The sequence below is a fragment of the Megalobrama amblycephala genome, linkage group LG2 (genome assembly GCF_018812025.1).
Source record: "Megalobrama amblycephala isolate DHTTF-2021 linkage group LG2, ASM1881202v1, whole genome shotgun sequence".
NCBI lineage: Eukaryota > Metazoa > Chordata > Actinopteri > Cypriniformes > Xenocyprididae > Megalobrama > Megalobrama amblycephala.
The window spans coordinates 40,702,672-40,723,719 of NC_063045.1; the positions used below are offsets into that span (position 1 = coordinate 40,702,672).

The 21,048-nt window shown below is 37.1% G+C and overlaps 2 protein-coding genes across 2 annotated transcripts; one reads left to right on the plus strand and one right to left on the minus strand.

Moving 5' to 3' along the window:
- Positions 1-7,973: 7,973 nt before the first annotated feature.
- On the plus strand, positions 7,974-9,858 carry LOC125258543 (L-rhamnose-binding lectin CSL3-like). Its single transcript, XM_048175532.1, has 6 exons — positions 7,974-8,084; positions 8,173-8,196; positions 8,316-8,372; positions 8,566-8,689; positions 8,829-8,947; positions 9,076-9,858. Exons 1-5 carry the CDS (start codon positions 8,054-8,056, stop codon positions 8,935-8,937), a joined length of 345 nt encoding a protein of 114 aa, XP_048031489.1. The 5' UTR covers positions 7,974-8,053; the 3' UTR covers positions 8,938-8,947; positions 9,076-9,858.
- Positions 9,859-11,148: 1,290 nt separating this feature from the next.
- On the minus strand, positions 11,149-14,227 carry LOC125258535. Its single transcript, XM_048175526.1, has 2 exons — positions 13,354-14,227; positions 11,149-13,256 (listed from the first exon to the last, which is right to left on the minus strand). The coding sequence occupies exons 1-2, from the start codon at positions 13,901-13,903 to the stop codon at positions 13,108-13,110; spliced, it is 699 nt and encodes a 232-aa protein (XP_048031483.1). The 5' UTR covers positions 13,904-14,227; the 3' UTR covers positions 11,149-13,107.
- Between the last annotated feature and the right edge of the window lie 6,821 nt (positions 14,228-21,048).

Here is a 21,048-nt window from a genome sequence, read left to right on the forward strand (position 1 = left end):
TTTCTCTACATAAATTTGTTAACTATAATGTTGTCGAAGTGAAAAAACATTAGAGAAAGAAATGAAACAGCACCATATATTCTGACTGCAGAACCACAATAATGGAGAACAATCAAGATTGTGAAGAAAATGATCTGCTGAGAAGCAACTCAAATTCTTGTAGAAGAATCTAAAGCAAGTTGTCTATGTTTGTATGTTATGTAAACTTTCACTCTAAATGATAGACTTTCTAATCATGTAATATGCATACATTCATGTTTCCTGTCTTGTGTTGGATTTTATGTTGTAGTTTTTGCCTCTTGAGAATCTGTGCCAGTTTGTAGTCCTTTTGTAGTTTCTTTTCTGATTGGTTCCTCTTGATTGTCTCCCCAGGTGCATGTGCCCTGTTAACTGTCTGCACTCAAAAAAAAAAAAAAAAAAAGATTTTTGATGCTGTTCACTTTATTTAAACCATTTATTTTGATTCAACACCATTGTATCAGGTTCCTGGTTTAAATGTGATTGATTCATGTTAAATTGACTTGAAACAATTACTCTTTGACTTAACTTGATGTTTTCATATTGGAATATGTTTCAATCAAGTAACCCAACCAGCCAACCAGGAGTTAATCAAACAGGACTTTTACTTCCCATCATGCTTTGCAAAGGGGCTGAACTGAGAGAGTGTTGAAATAAAGTGTTATTTTAAGCAATTTTTTTGCAAGATGAGAAAATGGAGTGTCTTTTTTTTAAGTTTCTGTTATGTTAATGGTTTTGCGGGTTACCATTATGGAGAAGTGTTGCACTTGTGCTTGGATTGGTAACCAACTAACAAAACTCCATTTCTCTTCAATAATGAAGTGATTACTATGTTTTGGGTAGTGTTTCTCAAAATCATTACAAATCTAAGTTGATTCTAGCTGCTTTGGTGGCAATGAATCTACAATCAACTTAGAACTTCATTATTTGCCTAAATCAATTTAAATTCAAATTTAATTGAAACAATAAGATTCATTAGATTACCATAACCACACATGAATAAGACATTAACTATTTGGTGTAACAAGCAGAGTTTTGTTGAGTTAAAGTGCATTACCGCAGTAACACAATGCAAACATTATGATTCAGCTAGTTGTAAAGAAGTTACATTGAAATATTAAGATCATGTTTAATCTACAAATGTATATTGTGTTCATATAAAATATTCAAAGCAATCCAGATGATTATGATTAGATGCATAATGGGTGCTACGATTAAATCATGTTCATTCAACAATAACCCTTGCATTATTATTTGTCAGTTGTTACATGTGTTCCTGTTCCCTGTGTTCCCTGTTCCTTGTTCTGGTTTTGCTCTTCCAATTGAAATTCCTCCACTTAGATCCATGTTTCTGCCTGCCGTCCTTTGGTTCCCTCATTACACATACAGATGTGATAAGCCTCTTAAACTATAACACAAACCTGCTCCACTTTCCTCTTAGGCCTGCTGTTTGAAAGTACCTTTTGATCTTCATTACGTAGAACATTTTCATTACACTTTTTACAAAAAGGCAATTTATTTGTCTTCACTACATTTTTATCATAAGCAAATGAATTAAAATCAGCCTGTCTCCACACACACACACACACACACTGATGCCATTTGTCCAATGATATGACATTTCATTTGTCTAATTAGGTTTACTAATACTTTTTTATTTTATTTATAATCAATTTTTGTGATTTGTATAGCTTGAAAAGTGCTACATTTCTTTAAAATAAATTAATCTAATAAAAAGCAGTTCTTAAGTACTTGTTCTGTCCATGAATCAGGTGTGATGGAACTAAGAGCTGTTCCTGCAGTGAATTCCGTTTTCTTTTGATCCTTGTTATGGGACTTATAAATACCTGGATGTGTCTTATCTCTGTACCCCTGCAAATAAGCCAGATGTTTTAATTGCTGCAGTAATATGAACAAACAATGAGTACCTGTGTGATAATTTGCAAGTGTTCTGCACATATAGAGAAATAAAAAACATTTAATGCAAAATGCTCTTCACTTAGATATAAAATTTTGATTACTTAAGAAATATCATCTGTTAAAAACTAGAAGTTTGCCTGATATGAACTGCTATAGATGAAGAAACGTCTGCAGTCAAAGCATGAATGTGTAAGATCACACCCAGTTTCAGTGAAAGATGCCAAGCTTAAAATTCAAGATCAAGCTTAAAATTTCACATAAATGGTATATCATATTTTAGCCTGTGGAAAAGTTACTTGAGATGAGCTTTGATTCTTCATGTGGCTTTCTTATCATCTGTGTTATTATAGTGGTTGTCAGTATTGTTCTGTTAATGCTTTTACTGCATTTTTTTATTTTTATTTTTATTCTTTACAGAATTATTCTGTTAACCACGACTGCCAGTTTTATTTTGTAAAAACATTTTTTTTTTTTTTTTTTTACAGTGCTTTCCACAATATATGTGGCCAGAATTATTAGCCCCCTTCATAAATATGATCAAAGATGACTCTAAAAATAAATCTGCATTGTTTATCCTTTTGATCTTTAATTTATAAAATTAGCAAAAATCTAACCTTTCATTGAAGGAAAATAATTGAAAGTGGAGGGGAAATAACGTTATGAAATAAATGTTTTTCTCCAAAACATGTTGCCCACAATTATTAGCACCCTTTTATTCAATACATTTTGCAACCTCCTTTTGCCAAGAGAACAGCTCTGAGTCTTCTTCTATAATGCCTGATGAGTTTGGAGAACACCTGACAAGAGATCAGAGATCATTCCTTCATGCAGAATCTCTCCAGATCCTTCAGATTCCCAGTTCCATGTTGGTGCTTCTTCTCTTCAGTTCACTCCACTCATTCTCTTTAGGGTTCAGGTCAGGGGACTGGGACGGCCATGTCAGAAGCTTCATTTTGTGCTCAGTGACACATTTTTGTGCTAGTTTTGATGTTTGTTTTGGATCATTGTCCCGACGGATGATCCAACCACAGCCCATTATAAGATTTCTAGCAGAAGTGGTCAGGTTTTGATTTTTTATCTGTTGGTATTTGATAGAATCCATAATACGATATATCTGAACAAGTTGTCCAGGACCTCCAGCACAAAAATAGGCCCACAACATTAAAGATCCAGCAGTATATTTAACCGTGGGCATGGGGCACTTTTTATCCATGTGTGCACCAAACCCATCTGGTGGGTTTGCTGCCAAAAAGCTCTTGTTTAGTTTCATCTGACCATAGAAGCCAGTCCCGTTTGAAGTTCCAGTCGTGTCTGACAACTGAATATGCTGGAGATTGTTTCTGGATGAGAGCAGAGGATTTTTCTTGAAACCCTCCCAAACAACTTGTGGTGATGTAGGTGCTGTTTGATAATTTGATAATTAATAATTTTTTTTTAGGCTTTCTGAGATTCAAGACTCAACTAATCTCTGCAGTTCTCCAGCTGTGATCCTTGGAGAGTCTTTGGCCACTCAACCTTTCCTCCTCACTGCGCATTAGGATGATTTAGGCACTCGTCCTCTTCCAGGCAGATTTGTAACATCTTTAGTTGATTGGAACTTCTTAATTATTGCCCTGATAGTGGAAATGGGGATTTTCAATGCTTCAGCTATTTTCTTACAGCCACTTTCTATTTTGTGAAGCTCGACAATCATTTGCTAAACATCAGAACTATATTCTTTGTTTTTTCTCATTGTGATGAATGATTAAGGGAATTTGGCCTTTGTGTTTCCCTTATGTTTATACTGCTGTGGAACAGGAAGTCATGGCTGGACAATTTCATTTTCATGATCACCCCGGTGAGCTAAAAAAAAAAAAAATATATGAATGGGAATATACTTCAGAGATATTTTACTCATAAAAAATTCTAGGGGTGATAATAATTATTGGGCAACTTGTTTTGGAGAAAAACATTTATTTCTTCATGTTATTTTCCCCCCACTTTCAATTCTTTTCCTTCAATGAAAGGTTAGATTTTTGCTAATTTTATGAATTAAAGATCAAAGGATAAACAATGCAGATTTATTTTTAGAGTCATCTTTGATCATATTTATGAAGGGGGCTAATAATTCTGGCCACAACTATACAAACCCCATTTCCAGAAAAGTTGGGACATTTTGTAAATGCAACAAAATCAAGAATCTGTGATTTGTGAATTCTCTTGAACCGCTTTTTATCTCACAAAAGTAAAAATAAAAGATTTCCAATGTTTTCACTGAACAACTTTATTGTATTTTGTAAATATAAACAAATTTTGATTCACTAATGAAAGTCTGGATGGTCCCTTTTGTCTTTGGGACTGAGAACTCAGTGTCTGTTTTTTTCCAAACACAAGCAGAAACAGTGACTCATCTGACCACAGCACACATTTCCACTGTCTTTTAGACCATCTGAGATGAGCTCGGGCCCAGAGAATCAGCAGCATCTCTGCATAGAATCGATGTATAGCTTTCTCCTTGTGTAACAGAGATTTGAGTTGCATTTCTTGATGCTGACAGTGTCAGACTGTTAAGTGACAACTGTTGTCCAAAGTATACTCCTGAGTCCATGTGGCTTATTTAAAACAGCAGCATGGTGGTTTCTAGTGAAATGCCATCTGAGGGCTCAAAGGTCATGCACATTCAACTGAGGTCTCCGGCCTTGCCCTACACAGACTGAGATTCCTCTCGATTCCCTGAATCTTTTTACAGTATTATGTATGGTAGATGGTGAACGACATAAATTCTTTGCAATCTTGCATTGAGAAATGTGTTTTTTGAATTGTTTGACAATTCTCTCATGATATTTGGCACAAAGTGTTGAGCCATGACCCATCTTTTCTTGCAAAGACTGAGAAGCTCTTTTATACACCCAAACATGATACACCTATTACCAATTCACCTGCCAATTGTTGACTGTTTGAAGACAGTTTAACTTGGATATTATATCATCTTTTCACTTTTATTTTGCTTCTGTCCCAACTTTTTTGGAGTGTGTTGTAGCCATCAAAATTAAAATTTGTTTATATTCACAAAATACAATTATGTTGATCAGTGAAAACATTGGAAATCTTTACTTTTTACTTTTGTCAGTTAAAAACAAGGTTCAAGAGAATGAACAAGCCACAGATTGTGGTTTTTATTGTGTTTTACAATGTCACAACTTTTCTGGAAATGGGGTTTATAAACTTTGTATTATGTTAGCACACGTGGGAATGTTGTTCATCAAGTGATTAATTCAACCTGGATGTTTAATATGTGGTGTTTGTAATGCAATTGTTGAAATTAAGTTTTTATTCTAATATTGTAGCTTATCCATGTAAGAAGTAGAAAGAGGAAGTGTTGTTTTAGAGAATCATGCTGTGATCCTTATGGTTTCAACATTTAATAGATTATAAACTGTTACTCTAATTTCCTCTTTTGTTATCTTCAGCCAACAAATGGTGATTGCAGAGGCATAACACAAATCCAGCACTCGCCATCAACTGTCCAGCACGTCGTTCATGTTCATGTTCTCACAACACTGCATTGCCAGAATTCATAAAAATGTTACTGGCCATCTGGCGACTGAGAGTTTCATATCGCCAACACCGATTTTGCAGGACAAACTGTAAGTTAATTACGGAAGAATTAACCGTGTATGGCAGTGGCGTCACTTACTGATCCAGGATCAGTGACCATTAGTAATTGTATTTCCGATTTGAGCTTCAGAAATGCTTGGGATATGTAATTTGTGTGGATGCTACCGCACTACTGAATCAACAAAAGAGCTTCGCTACTGAAAAGCTACTTGATTCAGAAAACAGTGACGCTACCACCACGCTATTGAGAAATGTAGTTAAACTAGTAATGTCACTACTTGTAGCGACGCTACTGCTCAACACTGAAGATGTCCACACCGGATGTGACAAATCCATTTGTCCTTTGTATCAGAAGTAGCGCGAACACTTGAAGTATAAGCTACATCAAAAATAGAACGGGGCATCAGTTTACCATCGCAAATTTGTAGTGTCGTGTCGTGCCGAATACATACTACTCTGTTGGCGTACTGTTTTTCGCACACTATGTAGTAGGGAAGTATATGATTTCGGACAGATAGTGTTAGACTGTATAAATTAGGTCAGCCGGAACCGGGAACACTTCCTATAACACCCGATGAACTCGTTATATCATAAGAAGAATGGCATGTTAATATTACCCTGTGTCTCAATCAGCTCCCTAGTTCAGTAGTCAGGGCACTGACCAGGGAGTCAGCCATTTTAAGGGCTGTCTCAATCGCAGAATCCTTCCAGGGCACTGAAACGTTCGCTCCCTGAAAAATCCCACAATGCACCGTGAAAACCAGGGAGCATCGATGCTCACTATGCTCCCTTAACGGAAGTTCTGAAGCGTGAAACTTGAATCACGTGAGCCAACTCACTACACATAACGATACGATAGATGTTTTTAAAAATACAAACCGTTATTTTATTATATTTCAGCATAAACATACATCGCTAGACAGGTAATGAGCATAATCTAGCTAACACTTATAATTTATTCACGGCTGAAATGTTGCACGTAAGCAAATAATGAATCATAATGTACTTTAAATAACATTACAAGTAATGTCAGAAAATATCAGCTCTGTTGATGTTCATAAATACCAGTAGTGATGTTGTACAATGAGGACGCTGTCACGTCGCCGGAAATAGAGTCATAAGTGTCCCAATGTGTAGTGAACCAGCAGCTTTTACTGTCCTTACCAGTGCCCGAATTCGTGTACACGATATACTGATTCACGAGCTCGGGAGCTAGGGAACTGATTGAGACACACCCTTAGTCTTTCTGTTTATCCTGAAGTTTACCGTGGTCAGCCAGATCCGGGCCATATCCAGATCAGGAGGACCTGTGCCTAAACACGAACACAACACATCCCTGCAGTTGTCAGCTAGATTCTGTCAACTAAGAACATCCCCTCTGAAGGCCTCATAGACATGACAGACAGCCAGATCCCCAACAAAACCGTTTCCATACCAGCACGATGAATCCGATCTTCAACCAGATGGAACTAGATTAAATATTTTGACTGACTGTTTTCTCCAGAGCTGCTGTATAGATAAATTACCAAAATAATAGCTAATGATTTTTTTTTACAATGGAATGAATCAATACTGAACTTACCTAAGCTGGACAATGACACCATTTTCTTCTAGAGCTGCTGTGTAGCCAAAATTATTTTCCTGTTATCACTGTAAAGCTGCTTTGACAGAATCTGCATTTTAAAAAGTGCTATATAAATAAAGGTGCATGACTTATAATTGTAAACAGTATTGTACAGTATGAGAGCAAGTGGGGGTGTTAATGTTTGTAATAAGTGTGCCCTCATACTGCTCATGTCGTGTGTATGTGACCCTGTTATCCATAAATGGATATATGACAAAATTAAAATAGGTTCCAGTTTGACAGAGAATACCAAGTTGTGTGTGTTTTTCCCTTCATATAGTTTAATCAAATTTACCAGTTATCGCTCACGCAAATGGCTGCGCCAACATCTTCCATAGAGATGCTTTATAGCTGAATCACATTTTGAAACATCAACACTGAACTGACTCGAGCTGAATAACAACAATGTTGCCTTCTGTAGAACTGCTTATAGCTGAACTGAACTTGTTTCAAAATTGATGAACTTTAGACAGTTATTGAATTGAACTGAACCAAACTGAAGTGACTTAGAATAATGGCACTATTGTCTTTGTTATGCTGCTTTAATTCGAATTTATCTTATATTTGAAGAAGTTTTCACAGTTGACTTTGATCTTTTCCTCTTTATTACACTGTGAAGCTGCTTTGAAACAATCTGTATTGTGTAAAACACTAGAAAAAAAATGACCTGACTTTAATATTGCAGCAAGTTCATGCAATCATTAGATGGCAAGAAAAAAAGGAGTGCTTATTTTGTAGAATCTTGATTGTTTCGAAACTCCCGTTTCTGCATTTGTTATCTACAGTAAACAGATGATGATGATGATGATGAGAATTGTGTTTGTTATAAATACCGTGTGCACATGTGTCTCCTTAAGAGAATTCTAGAGCTTTCCTTCTGTTCACACATTCAACATGCTGGTGCAAAAGCTAAGTTGGATCACTGGTAAGTTCTGATTTAGAACCAATTCTTGCAACATTTCAAATGTTCAGTTCAGTGTTTTAATTTGTTTCTGTTTGATTTTGACTTTCAGTGCTGCTCGTACTGTGTCAACATGGTAAAAATTGCAGTTGCTGTATAATGTACAGTCATATTAAATAAAAAAGACTTTCTAATACAGAAGAATATTACTTTATTTCAAGTAATTTGATCCTCTCGCATGTTTCCTCTCTGCAGGTGTAGAAGCAAAAAGGATAGTTGCCTGTGAAGGAACATCTGCATTTCTCAGATGTCGTGAGTAATTCATTAATTTTAAGTTATATTTTTGGTAATTTGTGCCAAAATAGGACAGGTATGAGAGCGAAAGAAAGCAATGGAAGAGAAAAGAGAGGAACAGGATCAGGAGGGGACCCTCTTCAACTACGTGCAGTATGCTTAAACTTTACCACAAGTCTAATTTTTTTTTCCCTTTTTTTTCATTTGTCAGATTGGGGATCAATAAGGATCATGAATGCCAACTATGGGCGAACTGATGACACAACATGCCCTAGCTCATCAATGTATAATTTAAACTGTTTCTCAGCAACATCCCACCATGCAATGTCTGTTCGGTAAGATTTACCTAGCTAAGGAAATTTTATATTTATAATTTCATTTTATACATAATTTTACAAGAGCAAGAATAATATATATTTTTTTGTCCTTAGTATATTCTTAAATGTTACTTGTCATTGTCTGTCCATGAATCAGGTGTGATGGAAATAAGAGCTGTTCTGTTCCTGCAGTGAACTCAGTTTTCGGTGATCCTTGTTATGGGACTTATAAATACCTGGATGTGTCTTATGAATGCCAATTATGAAGGGGAACAGGTGTTTTATACATATAATTTCCTAAATCTATCCTAAATGTTTAAGTTGATTATTAATCATAAAATATTTTAGCTTTAGACCATCTATGTAGATGATAATAAATAATTGTTGTTGTTTTACCTTATAAGGTGCATTGGGAAGAAGTCTTGTCAGCTAGTGCTTCAAATTCTGTCTACTCTGATCCATGTCAGTGTGTCCATAGGTATCTGGAAGTGAGGTACAGCTGTATAGCTTATAATTTTGTGATTATCCTGCTGCATAAATGTATTTTTTTGTGTATGTGTTTTAAATACAAACAGTCTCTCTCTATTATTGATATTGGATGCTGATAATCTTGTTTTTGGTCTGTGAAATAGTGATTTGTTTCAATGAAGGGTCTATCTAAAAACAGACAAAACAAAACAATGCATTTAAATATGGAGCTTAGAATAAAATTGAAGATTAAAACACACCTGTAATTTTACAACTTATTTCTTAGGAAAGAGTTACTGATCATGTGTCAACAAATGAGAAAAATTGGAAGTAAAATGTCTCAAAAAGTAAAATGTCCAGATGTTTTAGAAATGGGCTATCATTATCATGTATCTATCTATTATATTATCATTTATCTGTACGTAAATGTATAAAAACTGCAATTTTTTCAAACAGCAAACTGTATAAAAATAAATAAAACAGCACCATCTACTCAGCACTGCCAAATCTCATTAATGGAGAACGATCAAGAGATCTAGTGAGAAAAAAAAACTAAAATTCTTGTAGAACAATCTACAAAACACAAGAGTTGTCTTTAATTCTTTAATTCGGTTTTTATTTCTTTATTTTTTTTTTAAAGCTGTTATGTAACAACTTATGTTGTACAACTTGGAACATTTTGTAAAATGCAATAAAATCAAGAATCTGTGCTTTGTTAATTCTCTTTAACCTTTATTTAACTGACAAATGTACAAAGAAAAGATTTCCAATTTTTGGAAATTGGTTTTGCTCTTCTAATTGAAATTCCTCCACTTAGATCCATGATCCATGTTTCTGCCTGCCATCCTTTGGTTCCCTCATTACACATACAGATGTGATGATAAGCTATAACACTATAACACAAACCTGCTCCACTTTCCTCTTAGGCCCGCTGTTTGAAAGTACCTTTTGACCTTCATTACGAAGAACATTTTCATTACACTTTTTACAAAAAGGCATTTTGTTTGTCTTCACTACATTTTTATCACAAGCAAATGAATTAAAATCAGCCTGTCTCCACACACACACACACACACACACACACACACCCACACTGATGCCATTTGACCAATGATATGACATGACATTTCATTTATCTAATTAGGTTTACTAATATATTTTTATTTTATTTATAATGTTTTTGTGATTTGTATAGCTTGAAAAGTGCTACATTTCTTTAAAATAAATTAATCTAATAACATAAATTAAGTTCAAATCTAATGCAGTGCCATTCATACATTTTTACGTGGCTGTAGATACACGTAATATGAACAAACAATGAGTACCTGTGTGATAATTTGCAAGTGTTCTGCACATAAAGAGAAATAAAAAAAAAACATTTAATGCAAAACGCTCTTCGCTTAGATATAAAATTTTGATTATGAAATATCATCTGTTAAAAACTAGAAGTTTGCCTGAAATGAACTGCTATAGATGAAGAAACATCTGCGGTCAAAGCATGAATGTGTAAGATCACACCCAGTTTCAGTGAAAGATGCCAAGCGTAAAATTCAAGATCAAGCTTAAAATTTCACATACACATAAATGGTATATCATATTTTAACATTCACCAACTTACTAAGATGACACGACTCAAAGAACCTGGCTGCAACCTTCAGGCACTATAAAAAAAAAATGATTGTAATTGTAATAGTAAAAGACTAAAAATGCTAAAAACCTGTTAACTGATTAACAGCACGTTCCATTACTATATACAGTGAAAAACTGTAACATCTCAAAACTGTGACATTTCATGTAATTTTACTGTAAAGTGATGTTAAAGGGATAGCTTTTGGAAGTAAAAAGAGCAAGTCATTTTTTAAATAACAAAAAAAAAAAAAAAACATTCCTATAGTTCCCTGTGTAACACTTCACATGATGTTTTTCATTTAAATAAATATGATCCTTCTTATTGTTTTTCTTATCAGTTATGTACATTTGGGTTTTTTGTTATCTTATTTTGTCAAATGAATGTCTATTGCATTATTTTAGTGTCATGTGTGTAACCATGATGGTGATGTTTGTATTTGTGTGCATGACACTGTGTGCACCTTCTATACTGTACATTAGTATTTACCTGTGGAAAAGTTACTTGCGATGAGCTTTGATTCTTCATGTGGCTTTCTTATCATCTGTGTTATCATAGTGGTTGTCAGTATTGTTCTGTTAATGTACTGTATTACTGTATTTTTTCCCCCCGAATTATTCTGGTAACCACAACTGCCCGTTTTATTTTGTAAAAACATGATTTTTTTTTTTTTTACAGTGCTTTCAACCATATACAAACCCCATTTCCAGAAAAGTTGGGACATTTTGTAAAATGCAACAAAATCAAGAATCTGTGGTTTGTTAATTCTCTTGAACTGCTACTTATCTCATAGAAGTCAAAAGAAAAGATTTCCAATGTTTTCACTGAACAACTTTATTGTATTTTGTAAATATAAACAAATTTTGATTCACTTATGAAAGTCTGGATGGTCCCTTTCGTCTTTGGGACTGAGAACTCAGTGTCTGTTTTTTTCCAAACACAAGCAGAAACAGTGACTCATCTGGCCACAGCACACATTTCCACTGTCTTTTAGACCATCTGAGATGAGCTCGGGCCCAGAGAATCAGCAGCATCTCTGCATAGAATCGATGTATAGCTTTCTCCTTGTGTAACAGAGATTCGAGTTGCATTTCTTGAAGCAGCGTCAGACTGTTAAGTGACAACTGTTTTCCAAAGTACTCCTGAGTCCATGTGGCTTATTTAAAACGGCAGCATGGTGGTTTCTAATGAAATGCCATCTGAGGGCTCAAAGGTCATGCACATTCAACTGAGGTCTCCGGCCTTGCCCTATACAGACTGAGATTTCTCTCGATTCCCTGAATCTTTTTACAATATTATGAATGGTAGATGGTGAACGACATAAATTCTTTGCAATCTTGCATTGAGAAATGTGTTTTTTGAATGGACTACTTGCACTGAGCCTCGTGACGCACATCCGGTTTGAAATATTACGGCTCAGCTGTTTCCGGTTATATATATTTTCAATGCGCCGTTATCACATAGATAACTAAACCCCTCTTAAAACGGGAGTCCTCGGGATGATTTTAAATTCCAGACATATTCAGAGACAAGAGAAGAGATTCTGATTTTTGTGTTTGGACCGTTTTCCTGTTTCCACTCCACTTCCCTTTGGATTACCCTTGTGTTTTGGTTGCTCGACTGGACGGCTTTCCTGTTGTGACCCATTGCCTGGCTTTACGTTCCTGCCCTTTAATAAACTCCGCAAATGGATTCTAACGCCGCCTCAGCCTCGTCCTTACAGAATACTTCGCCTCAACTGAGTCCAGCGGAGGTTTCCAACTTGCAAACGGCGTTTGCCTACCAAACTGAAGTTTTAAAGGGCTACCAAGATCAACTCGCTAAACTTCAGTCTTATGGACTTCTTTTAACACACTGATGTTTCCTGGTTTTACTGTGTTAAGTTTCAAGTGAACATTGTAAATGCACTTCATTTATTAATGAGTGCATGTTACCGGCCATTGTTTTAACCTACTTACATCAAATTCAAAATGACTTTTTAACCTGGATATTATTCGGCAACCGTGATGGAAGCATAGGCAAACCCGGCATTGCGATTTTCATTGTGTTCTCTGTGCCTTCCGGATGGAGATACGGAGCAGAGACTGCGCAGCGAGTTGTGTTAACAGAGTAGAACAACACACAGCATCTTTATACTAGGGTGTCCAATCCTGCTCCCGATGTTCAGTGCTCTGCAAAGTTCAGCTCCAACCCCAATTAAACACAGCTGCTTTATATTTTAACCATGATATATATCGTCCAACCATAATCTTTGCCTCCCCTCACATACCCTTGCGCTCTCCCCTTCACACTTTGAAAACCCCTTTCTTACTGCATAAACATCCATCACACATACAGAATGCTAAAATGAACTGAAATTAATATTTGTGTAAAAGTGAACGATGATTAAACAACAAATACCATTATCGACTGAGTTGAGCTCCAGGGGTCTGGCTCCATTGGTGTCTTCATCGCTGTCAATGTCCTGGTCATCATCCTCATCTGTAAAATCTTAAAAAACACACAGGAAAAATAAGCTTAACATTGCTCCTTTCATTTTAGATAGTAGTCATACTTAATTGATTAAACTTTTTAATAATAACTGTACCTCGGATTTCATCAAGAGATTTTCCTCTTAATTCTGTTAGCTTTCCCTTTTCAAGGGCTCGAAGCAGTTTCAAAATTTTGGCCACCTGGATGGTTGCCTCAGGTAATCTGTAATATTCTCTATGAACATTAATATTGTGGCCTAAAAAGTCTGCCAGTTGGTCCATTTCATTATTTTTAAGATTCAGAATTTGGGAGGTTGTTGCCACTTGTTTCCTCAGCTGTGTTGATCTCAGGTACTCTGGGTGAGTTGCACCACACTCAGCAGCAAACCTTTTAAGACAGTCGTGACCTCTATAGTAGCTAGAGCACTTTGGTATGGCAAAGAGGTATTCATTTTCTTGAAGAACTCCACATTGTGCCCGCTTCTCAACAAGCAGTTCCAGAGCTTTTGTGATGTCTGGGGTGAGCAAAACCGCAACTTTCCGTCCCCTCTTTCCTTTCAGCTCAACTCTTGTGAAATATTTGCACAAACGCTTCTCATAGGCTGAAAGTCCGAGCTCTTCACATGTGTACGAGTCATCTCTTTGGAGGAAATTTTTTAGAGGCATCTTGGAGACCTCTCCAACGCGTCGTCTGTTGAAAAGGATGATCCTTGTCAATGTTAGCTTGGTGAGACATGCATAGTTGCCCTCTGAGGTCTTCTGACTAAGTTCCTGGAACGCAGATTCTGCATTTCTTTGTAGATAGTCATTGAGTTTTTCAATGTCTTGGGTGAGTGGCAATTTGGTGGGCTTGTTATATTTTGATTCATTAATGGTGCTTAAAGGCAGGGTAGGTAAGAAATTTTGTTCCAAATTTGTTTAAACTTTCTATATATATACATGCATAATTAAAATGTAAGAACTCTGATAAAAAGAGTATAAAAATCGAGTGACTCTAGACCGTTTAATCTGTATTAAACACAGCTCATTATTTCCATCCGGGACGAAACATAGGACTGGCTTAGGCGGCTGTCACTCTCTCGTAACCATGGCAACCACCCTTTTGCCACACATGACCTGCCCACTTGCGCGCGCACGTTTGATTTGGGGAATTCAAGAGGCATGGATCCTAGGAATACCAAAACAATGGCAGAGAAACAGCAAGCAAAATTCACAGTACCGGCCTATGCAGTTAGTGAAGGCAAACCAGGCAAAAAAGTTAAAGGGATAGTTCACCCAAAAATGAAAATTTGATGTTTATCTGCTTACCCCCAGCGCATCCAAGATGTAGGTGACTTTGTTTCTTCAGTAGAACACAAATGATGATTTTTAACTGCAACCGCTGCCGTCTGTCAGTGGTATAATGCATGTCAGCGGGAACTTGGACTATAAGAGTAAATAAAACACGACAGACAAATCCAAATTAAACCCTGTGGCTCGTGACGACACTTTGATGTCTTAAGACACGAAACGATCGGTTTTTGCGAGAAACCGAACAGTATTTATATCATTTTTTACCTCTAATACACCACTATGTCCAACTGCATTCATCACTCGATTCGTTTGGTCTGATCGCGCTCTGACAGCGGCAGTGATGTCTCGCTCTCATAGAAGTATATGCGCGAGACATCACTGCCGTTGTCAGAGCGCGATCAGACCAAACGAATCGAGTGATGAATACCGTTGGACATAGTGGTGTATTAGAGGTAAAAAATGATATAAATACTGTTCGGTTTCTCACACAAACCGATCGTTTCTTGTCTTAGGACATCAATGTGTCGTCATGAGCTGCAGGGTTTAATTTGGACTTGTCTAAGCAAGTTTTATTTACTCTTATTGTAGAAGTTCCCATCCACTAGCATTATTTGACTGACAGACGGCAACGGTTGGAGTTAAAAATCATCATTTGTGTTCTACTGAAGAAACAAAGTCACCTACATCTTGGATGCGCTGGGGGTAAGCAGATAAACATCAAATTTTCATTTTTGGGTGAACTATCCCTTTAATATCGAGTTAATATCGAGTTAATATCGGCGTGGCTCTCCAGCGATGGCGAGAACTGAGGGAACTCAAGGGGCTGAAAAGTGACTCCTTGATGGCTTTATTTCCGCTGGACAGGTAAATCTTTCTTTTTGTATTTTGATCATACATATTTTTTTGTTTATTTTTTCATGAAGCATGTGTCATTAGCACACGTAGCTGCGTAATATAGCTAACATAACATTACTTAGCGAGCCGTAGTAGAGACGATAAATAATCTATAGGCCTAGCTCAAGATGATAGCTATAGTGTTGAATTGTGCATAATTTTGCTTTAGATAACTAAATACATGTTTAACAGATAGTAGGCCTAACGTTACTCTGCATCTAGGAACTTTTCTTAGAACTATATTTACCCTCTGTCTAACTCTTTTACCATGTTCACCTGTAAGTTTTTAAGTTGTAAGTCACCCTTTGTTTTGTTTTTATATTCTCTACCTATGTTTACTGATGTCTTTATCTTGTATCTGTGTGTGTCGTACACACTTTGTTGTATGTGTGTGTTATTATTTTGTGTCTGCAATGCAGTTGTGAGTTGATATTTGAGTGTATGTTACTCTGTTTATCTGTAGAACAACGTATATGTTATGAATCTTACACGAAATTCATCTTCATCACAGTGTAAATGATGGTAATGGAAAAACGTGTATCATGCAACCTGTTTTTAGCTTTGCCTTATAGATAACTAACTCGTTAGCGAATTAAATTATGTTTATCTTCATAATTATAAAGTTATTTTTATTACATGTGATTCTGACATGATGTCACTACATGCACTGTGCTCCTTCCTCTCCGCTCGTCTCAGGTAAATAATGCGTCTTCCAGCTCAGTGGTCGGAGTCGCACGTTCATGCGTTTTGGGGGCGTGGCTTTGGAAGGAGCCCAGAAGGGAGGGGGTGGAGTGAATGGAAATAATGAGCTGTCTTTAAAACAGTCGTGAGAGGTCTACAGACACTCGATTTTTATACTTTCTTTTTCAGAGTACTTACATTTTAAATATGTATTGATATATAAATAAAGTTTAAACAAATTTTGAAAAAAAAGTTTTTTATACATTTTTAACCTACCCTGCCTTTAACGCTGTGTGAGATATATATTCCGACCACTTTGATTTGTACAACTTTTGAAAAGCTTCTGCAGTGCTTGCCAACTCTGCATTTTCAGCAATAATAGCATGACACTGGATAATTTCACTAACTTTTAGGAGGGAGTGTCCAATTTTTAAAGCTAAGCTTGGTATGAATTTGTGTTTTCTTGAAATCCTGCAGTTTCTTTAACTGCTTGAATGACGTTCAAAAAATTTGCTGGCTTCATTGCATCTTCTAGAGTTGCAGATGGACATTTTTTGCGCATTGCGATAATGAATCTGCCAAGCTCACGTACTTTTTGCCGGATGTATTCATGTTTTGATTTGTCAAATCCATGACGATTACATAGAGACTGAGCAAATTGAAGAAGGCCAAAATCCTGTCTCACAACACTGGCAATGTCATCATCATTCATTTTGCTCAATATTTTCATGACCCCTTCTTCCGTTTGGCCAGAGAAGACTGATTTGGCCACTGCAGCGATGTTGAGGACCCTCTGTCTGCCCTCAGTAGCCTCATTGGTCTTTGTTGGTTTTGATTTACATCGCCGCATGTGCCTCCACAGTTCATTTCTCTTAAACATTCCTTTACAATACAAGCAGTACTCGTATGTGTGTTTATCTGTGTTTTTAAACGCCCTCCGTTTTACTTTTAGTGCACCTTCTCCTTTTTTAAGTACATTTTTGTTATTCTTGAAATTTCCTAGGTTTCGCAGTTCTTCTAGAAGTTCTTTTCTTTTTTTAGATCTTGCCGGAAGACTTAGAGCCTTTGCTATATCCATATTCTCTTTCGCATGTACTTTAAAATGTCTGGCAATTTTCGATTTGGGCTCTCCACATATGAAGCAAAAATTTTGGCCTGCTTTGGCCAGTGTAGGTGATTTTTCAGTTTCTGGTGTCGTTTTTTCACATGGTGCATCCAGTGGACTACTGACTGGATTTTCACATTCACTGTCTGTGTCAGTATTAGAAACCGAACAGGGAACATATTCATCTCCAGATGACATTTCATCCCCCTCACTTTCATCAGCTGATGCAGATGTGTTCTGAAAAACATTGAGGTGTAGAGTTATATCATTAAATTCATATACATGCATAGAAATACATTTCATATTTTTTGATGTAATTATTCATGGTAATTGCTTACATCATTTTGTAGTTTTTCGAAACATCGTGCGTGCCACAGTGAAGCAAGCTGAGAAGTACAAATACTTTAATCAGTTCAAAGGGAAATGGTTGAAAATAAAGAAGGCAGCCACAAATGAAGACAGACTAAAAAACAGCACCATGGTTTTTTGAATATGGGAAATATCATTTGATTATTTCACAATTACAAACTTCATTAAGTACTGTTCAAAATATCTATACAAATTTCAGACAATTCAAAAATTACCTTTACATTTGACTCCAAACCACTTTAGAGAGGAGAATGGTCCATGGCAAGCCAGGCATTTCTCAAAAGAGGACAGTTGTTTGGATTTTATAATGTGTTTCTTACAAACTGAAAGAAATAAAAAATAAACACTTTCACTTAGTTATTTTCTATATTTTTGATGATTGTGGTGGCTCATACAACTTTTATTGTACTGACCTGCAAACACAAGAGGGGAAAAAAGGTGACATGTAAACAAACTAATATCGCTTTAGGGGTGTCTGCGGACATTTTTGCAATTTGAACATGTAACCAAAGCATTCTGGTGCACTCTGATAAGACAAACGACAGCACTAGCTTCATGTAAAATAATAATAATAATTTAAAAAAAAAAATGACTAGGGCTAAGTGACAAGTTTCACAATGGTTCGATTCACATGCTTGTAATTCAATTGCAATTTGAAATTGATTAATTCAGCTAATGCTTGTCAGGATAATGCATCAGAACTGTATTGAACACTAGGGGTGTGAACCTTTTATTTTATTTGCTCCAAGAAAGTACACTTCTTGAATGTAGCAAACATCAAACAAAACTCAAGTCTGAACACAGCCGAAAACAAGCGCAACGTATGAAACTGTCAAGCAGTGTACATAAGTTTTTGGTATTCCCTAACTGGGCTCTACAGTGCGAGCATTTCGCTCACTTTTGCACCTGAAAATAACTGCGTGTGAGTGTGAAAAAATATTTAGGCGCACTGGTGCGAGTGACCCAATCGATTCTCATTTATAGAACTATAATACAATTGGAACAAAAAGTACACCTCCTAAAATGCATCTACACTGAACAAGAGTTATGTTTCGCACAGCAGAGCAAGTGCAAAAGATGTGTGCGATGGACTACACTCCAAATATTGTTTACAAGGTGAAAGGAGACCGTCTCATGACACTGATGTTTCAGCCAAATTAACTGGAAATACTACATTTGAATTATCATAAGTAGGGCTGCACAATTAATCGAATTTCTAATCGCGATTACGATTACGGATGCCACGATTTCGTAATCGTTCAATAGCGCGATTACAAGGAAAAATATCCACTTAGATTATTCTGCATGTTTAAATCAGAAACATGTCTAATTAATTGAATAAAAACTTTATTTGTGTACATTAATAGGGCCCTATGAATTTTTTTTCTCAGAAATCTTTATTTAAATTTGTCTGGTAATTAAATAAAGGCATGAATTTCTGTTGCATGATTTTGACTAAATTCAAAAGAGGGCTGCAACCCAACATCAGAGGGGAAAAAACAAGAAAATCAGTCCTCTTACCTGAAGTACCTAGAGCAGGCTCATGGGCTTGAGCAAATTCTGTAGGGTGCCAATGGACTGGATCACGCTCTGGAGTGGCCTCATGGGCTACAGTGTTCACTGGAACAGATTTTTTTTTCTATGTTAATGGAAGTTGCATTGCATGATTTTGACTAAATTCAAAAGAGGGCTGCAACCCAACATCAGAGGAGAAAAAACAAGAAAATCAGTCCTCTTACCTGAAGTACCAAGAGCAGACTCTTGGGCTTGAGCGAATTCTGTAGGGTGCCAATGGGCTGGATCACGCTCTGGAGTGGCCTCATGGGCTACAGTGGGCACTGGAATGGATTTTGTTATGTTAGTGGAAGTTGCATTGCATGATTTTGACTAAATTCAAAAGAGGGCTGCAACCCAACATCAGAGGGGAAAAAACAAGAAAATCAGTCCTCTTACCTGAAGTACCTAGAGCAGGCTCATGGGCTTGAGCGAATTCTGTAGGGTGCCAATGGACTGGATCATGCTCTGGAGTGGCCTCATGGGCTACAGTGTTCACTGGAACAGATTTTTTTTTCTGTGTTAATGGAAGTTGCATTGCATGATTTTGACTAAATTCAAAAGAGGGCTGCAACCCAACATCAGAGGAGAAAAAACAAGAAAATCAGTCCTCTTACCTGAAGTACCAAGAGCAGACTCTTGGGCTTGAGCGAATTCTGTAGGGTGCCAATGGGCTGGATCACGCTCTGGAGTGGCCTCATGGGCTACAGTGGGCACTGGAACGGATTTTGTTATGTTAGTGGAAGTTGCATTGCATGATTTTGACTAAATTCAAAAGAGGGCTGCAACCCAACATCAGAGGGGAAAAAACAAGAAAATCAGTCCTCTTACCTGAAGTACCTAGAGCAGGCTCATGGGCTTGAGCGAATTCTGTAGGGTGCCAATGGACTGGATCATGCTCTGGAGTGGCCTCATGGGCTACAGTGGGCACTGGAACAGATTTTTTTTTTCTATGTTAATGGAAGTTGCATTGCATGATTTTGACTGAATTCAAAAGAGGGCTGAGACCCATCATCAGAGGGGAAAAAACAAGAAAATCAGTCCTCTTACCTGAAGTACCTAGAGCAGGCTCATGGGCTTGAATGAATTCTGTAGGGTCCCAATGGACTGGATCACGCTCTGGAGTGGCCTCATGGGCTACAGTGGGCACAGGAACGGATTTTGTCATGTTAGTATAAGTTGCATTGCATGATTTTGACCACATTCAAAAGAGGGCTCCAACCCAACATGGGGGATGGAGGACAAGAAAATCAGTCCTCTTACCTGAAGTACCTAGAGCAGGCTCATGGGTTTGAGTGAATTCTGTAGGGTGCCAATGGGCTGGATCACGCACTGGAGTGGCCTCATGGGCTACAGTGGGCACTGGAACGGATTTTGTTATGTTAGTGGAAGTTGCATTGCATGATTTTGACTAAATTCAAAAGAGGGCTGCAACCCAACATCAGAGGGGAAAAAACAAGAAAATCAGTCCTCTTACCTGAAGTACCTAGAGCAGGCTCATGGGCTTGAGCGAATTCTGTAGGGTGCCAATGGACTGGATCACGCTCTGGAGTGGCCTCATGGGCTACAGTGGGCACAGGAACGGATTTTGTCATGTTAGTATAAGTTGCATTGCATGATTTTGACCACATTCAAAAGAGGGCTGCAACCCAACATCAGAGGAGAAAAAACAAGAAAATCAGTCCTCTTACCTGAAGTACCTAGAGCAGGCTCATGGGCTTGAGCGAATTCTGTAGGGTGCCAATGGACTGGATCACGCTCTGGAGTGGCCTCATGGGCTACAGTGGGCACAGGAACGGATTTTGTCATGTTAGTATAAGTTGAATTGCATGATTTTGACCACATTCAAAAGAGGGCTCCAACCCAACATGGGGGGTGGAGGACAAGAAAATCAGTCCTCTTACCTGAAGTACCT

What these genes read in the sequence shown, in the direction of transcription:
- LOC125258543 (XM_048175532.1), top strand. Translation starts at nt 8,054, where the DNA reads ATGCTGGTGCAAAAGCTAAGTTGGATCACTG. An exon ending in AAAGCTAAGTTGGATCACTG is followed by an intron (nt 8,085 to 8,172) that starts GTAAGTTCTGAT and finishes TTTGACTTTCAG; the next exon opens with TGCTGCTCGTACTGTGTCAA. An exon ending in ATCTGCATTTCTCAGATGTC is followed by an intron (nt 8,373 to 8,565) that starts GTGAGTAATTCA and finishes TTCATTTGTCAG; the next exon opens with ATTGGGGATCAATAAGGATC.
- LOC125258535 (XM_048175526.1), bottom strand. Translation starts at nt 13,903, where the DNA reads ATGCCTCTAAAAAATTTCCTCCAAAGAGATGACTCGTACACATGTGAA. An exon ending in ATCTCTTGATGAAATCCGAG is followed by an intron (nt 13,257 to 13,353) that starts GTACAGTTATTA and finishes GTGTTTTTTAAG; the next exon opens with ATTTTACAGATGAGGATGAT.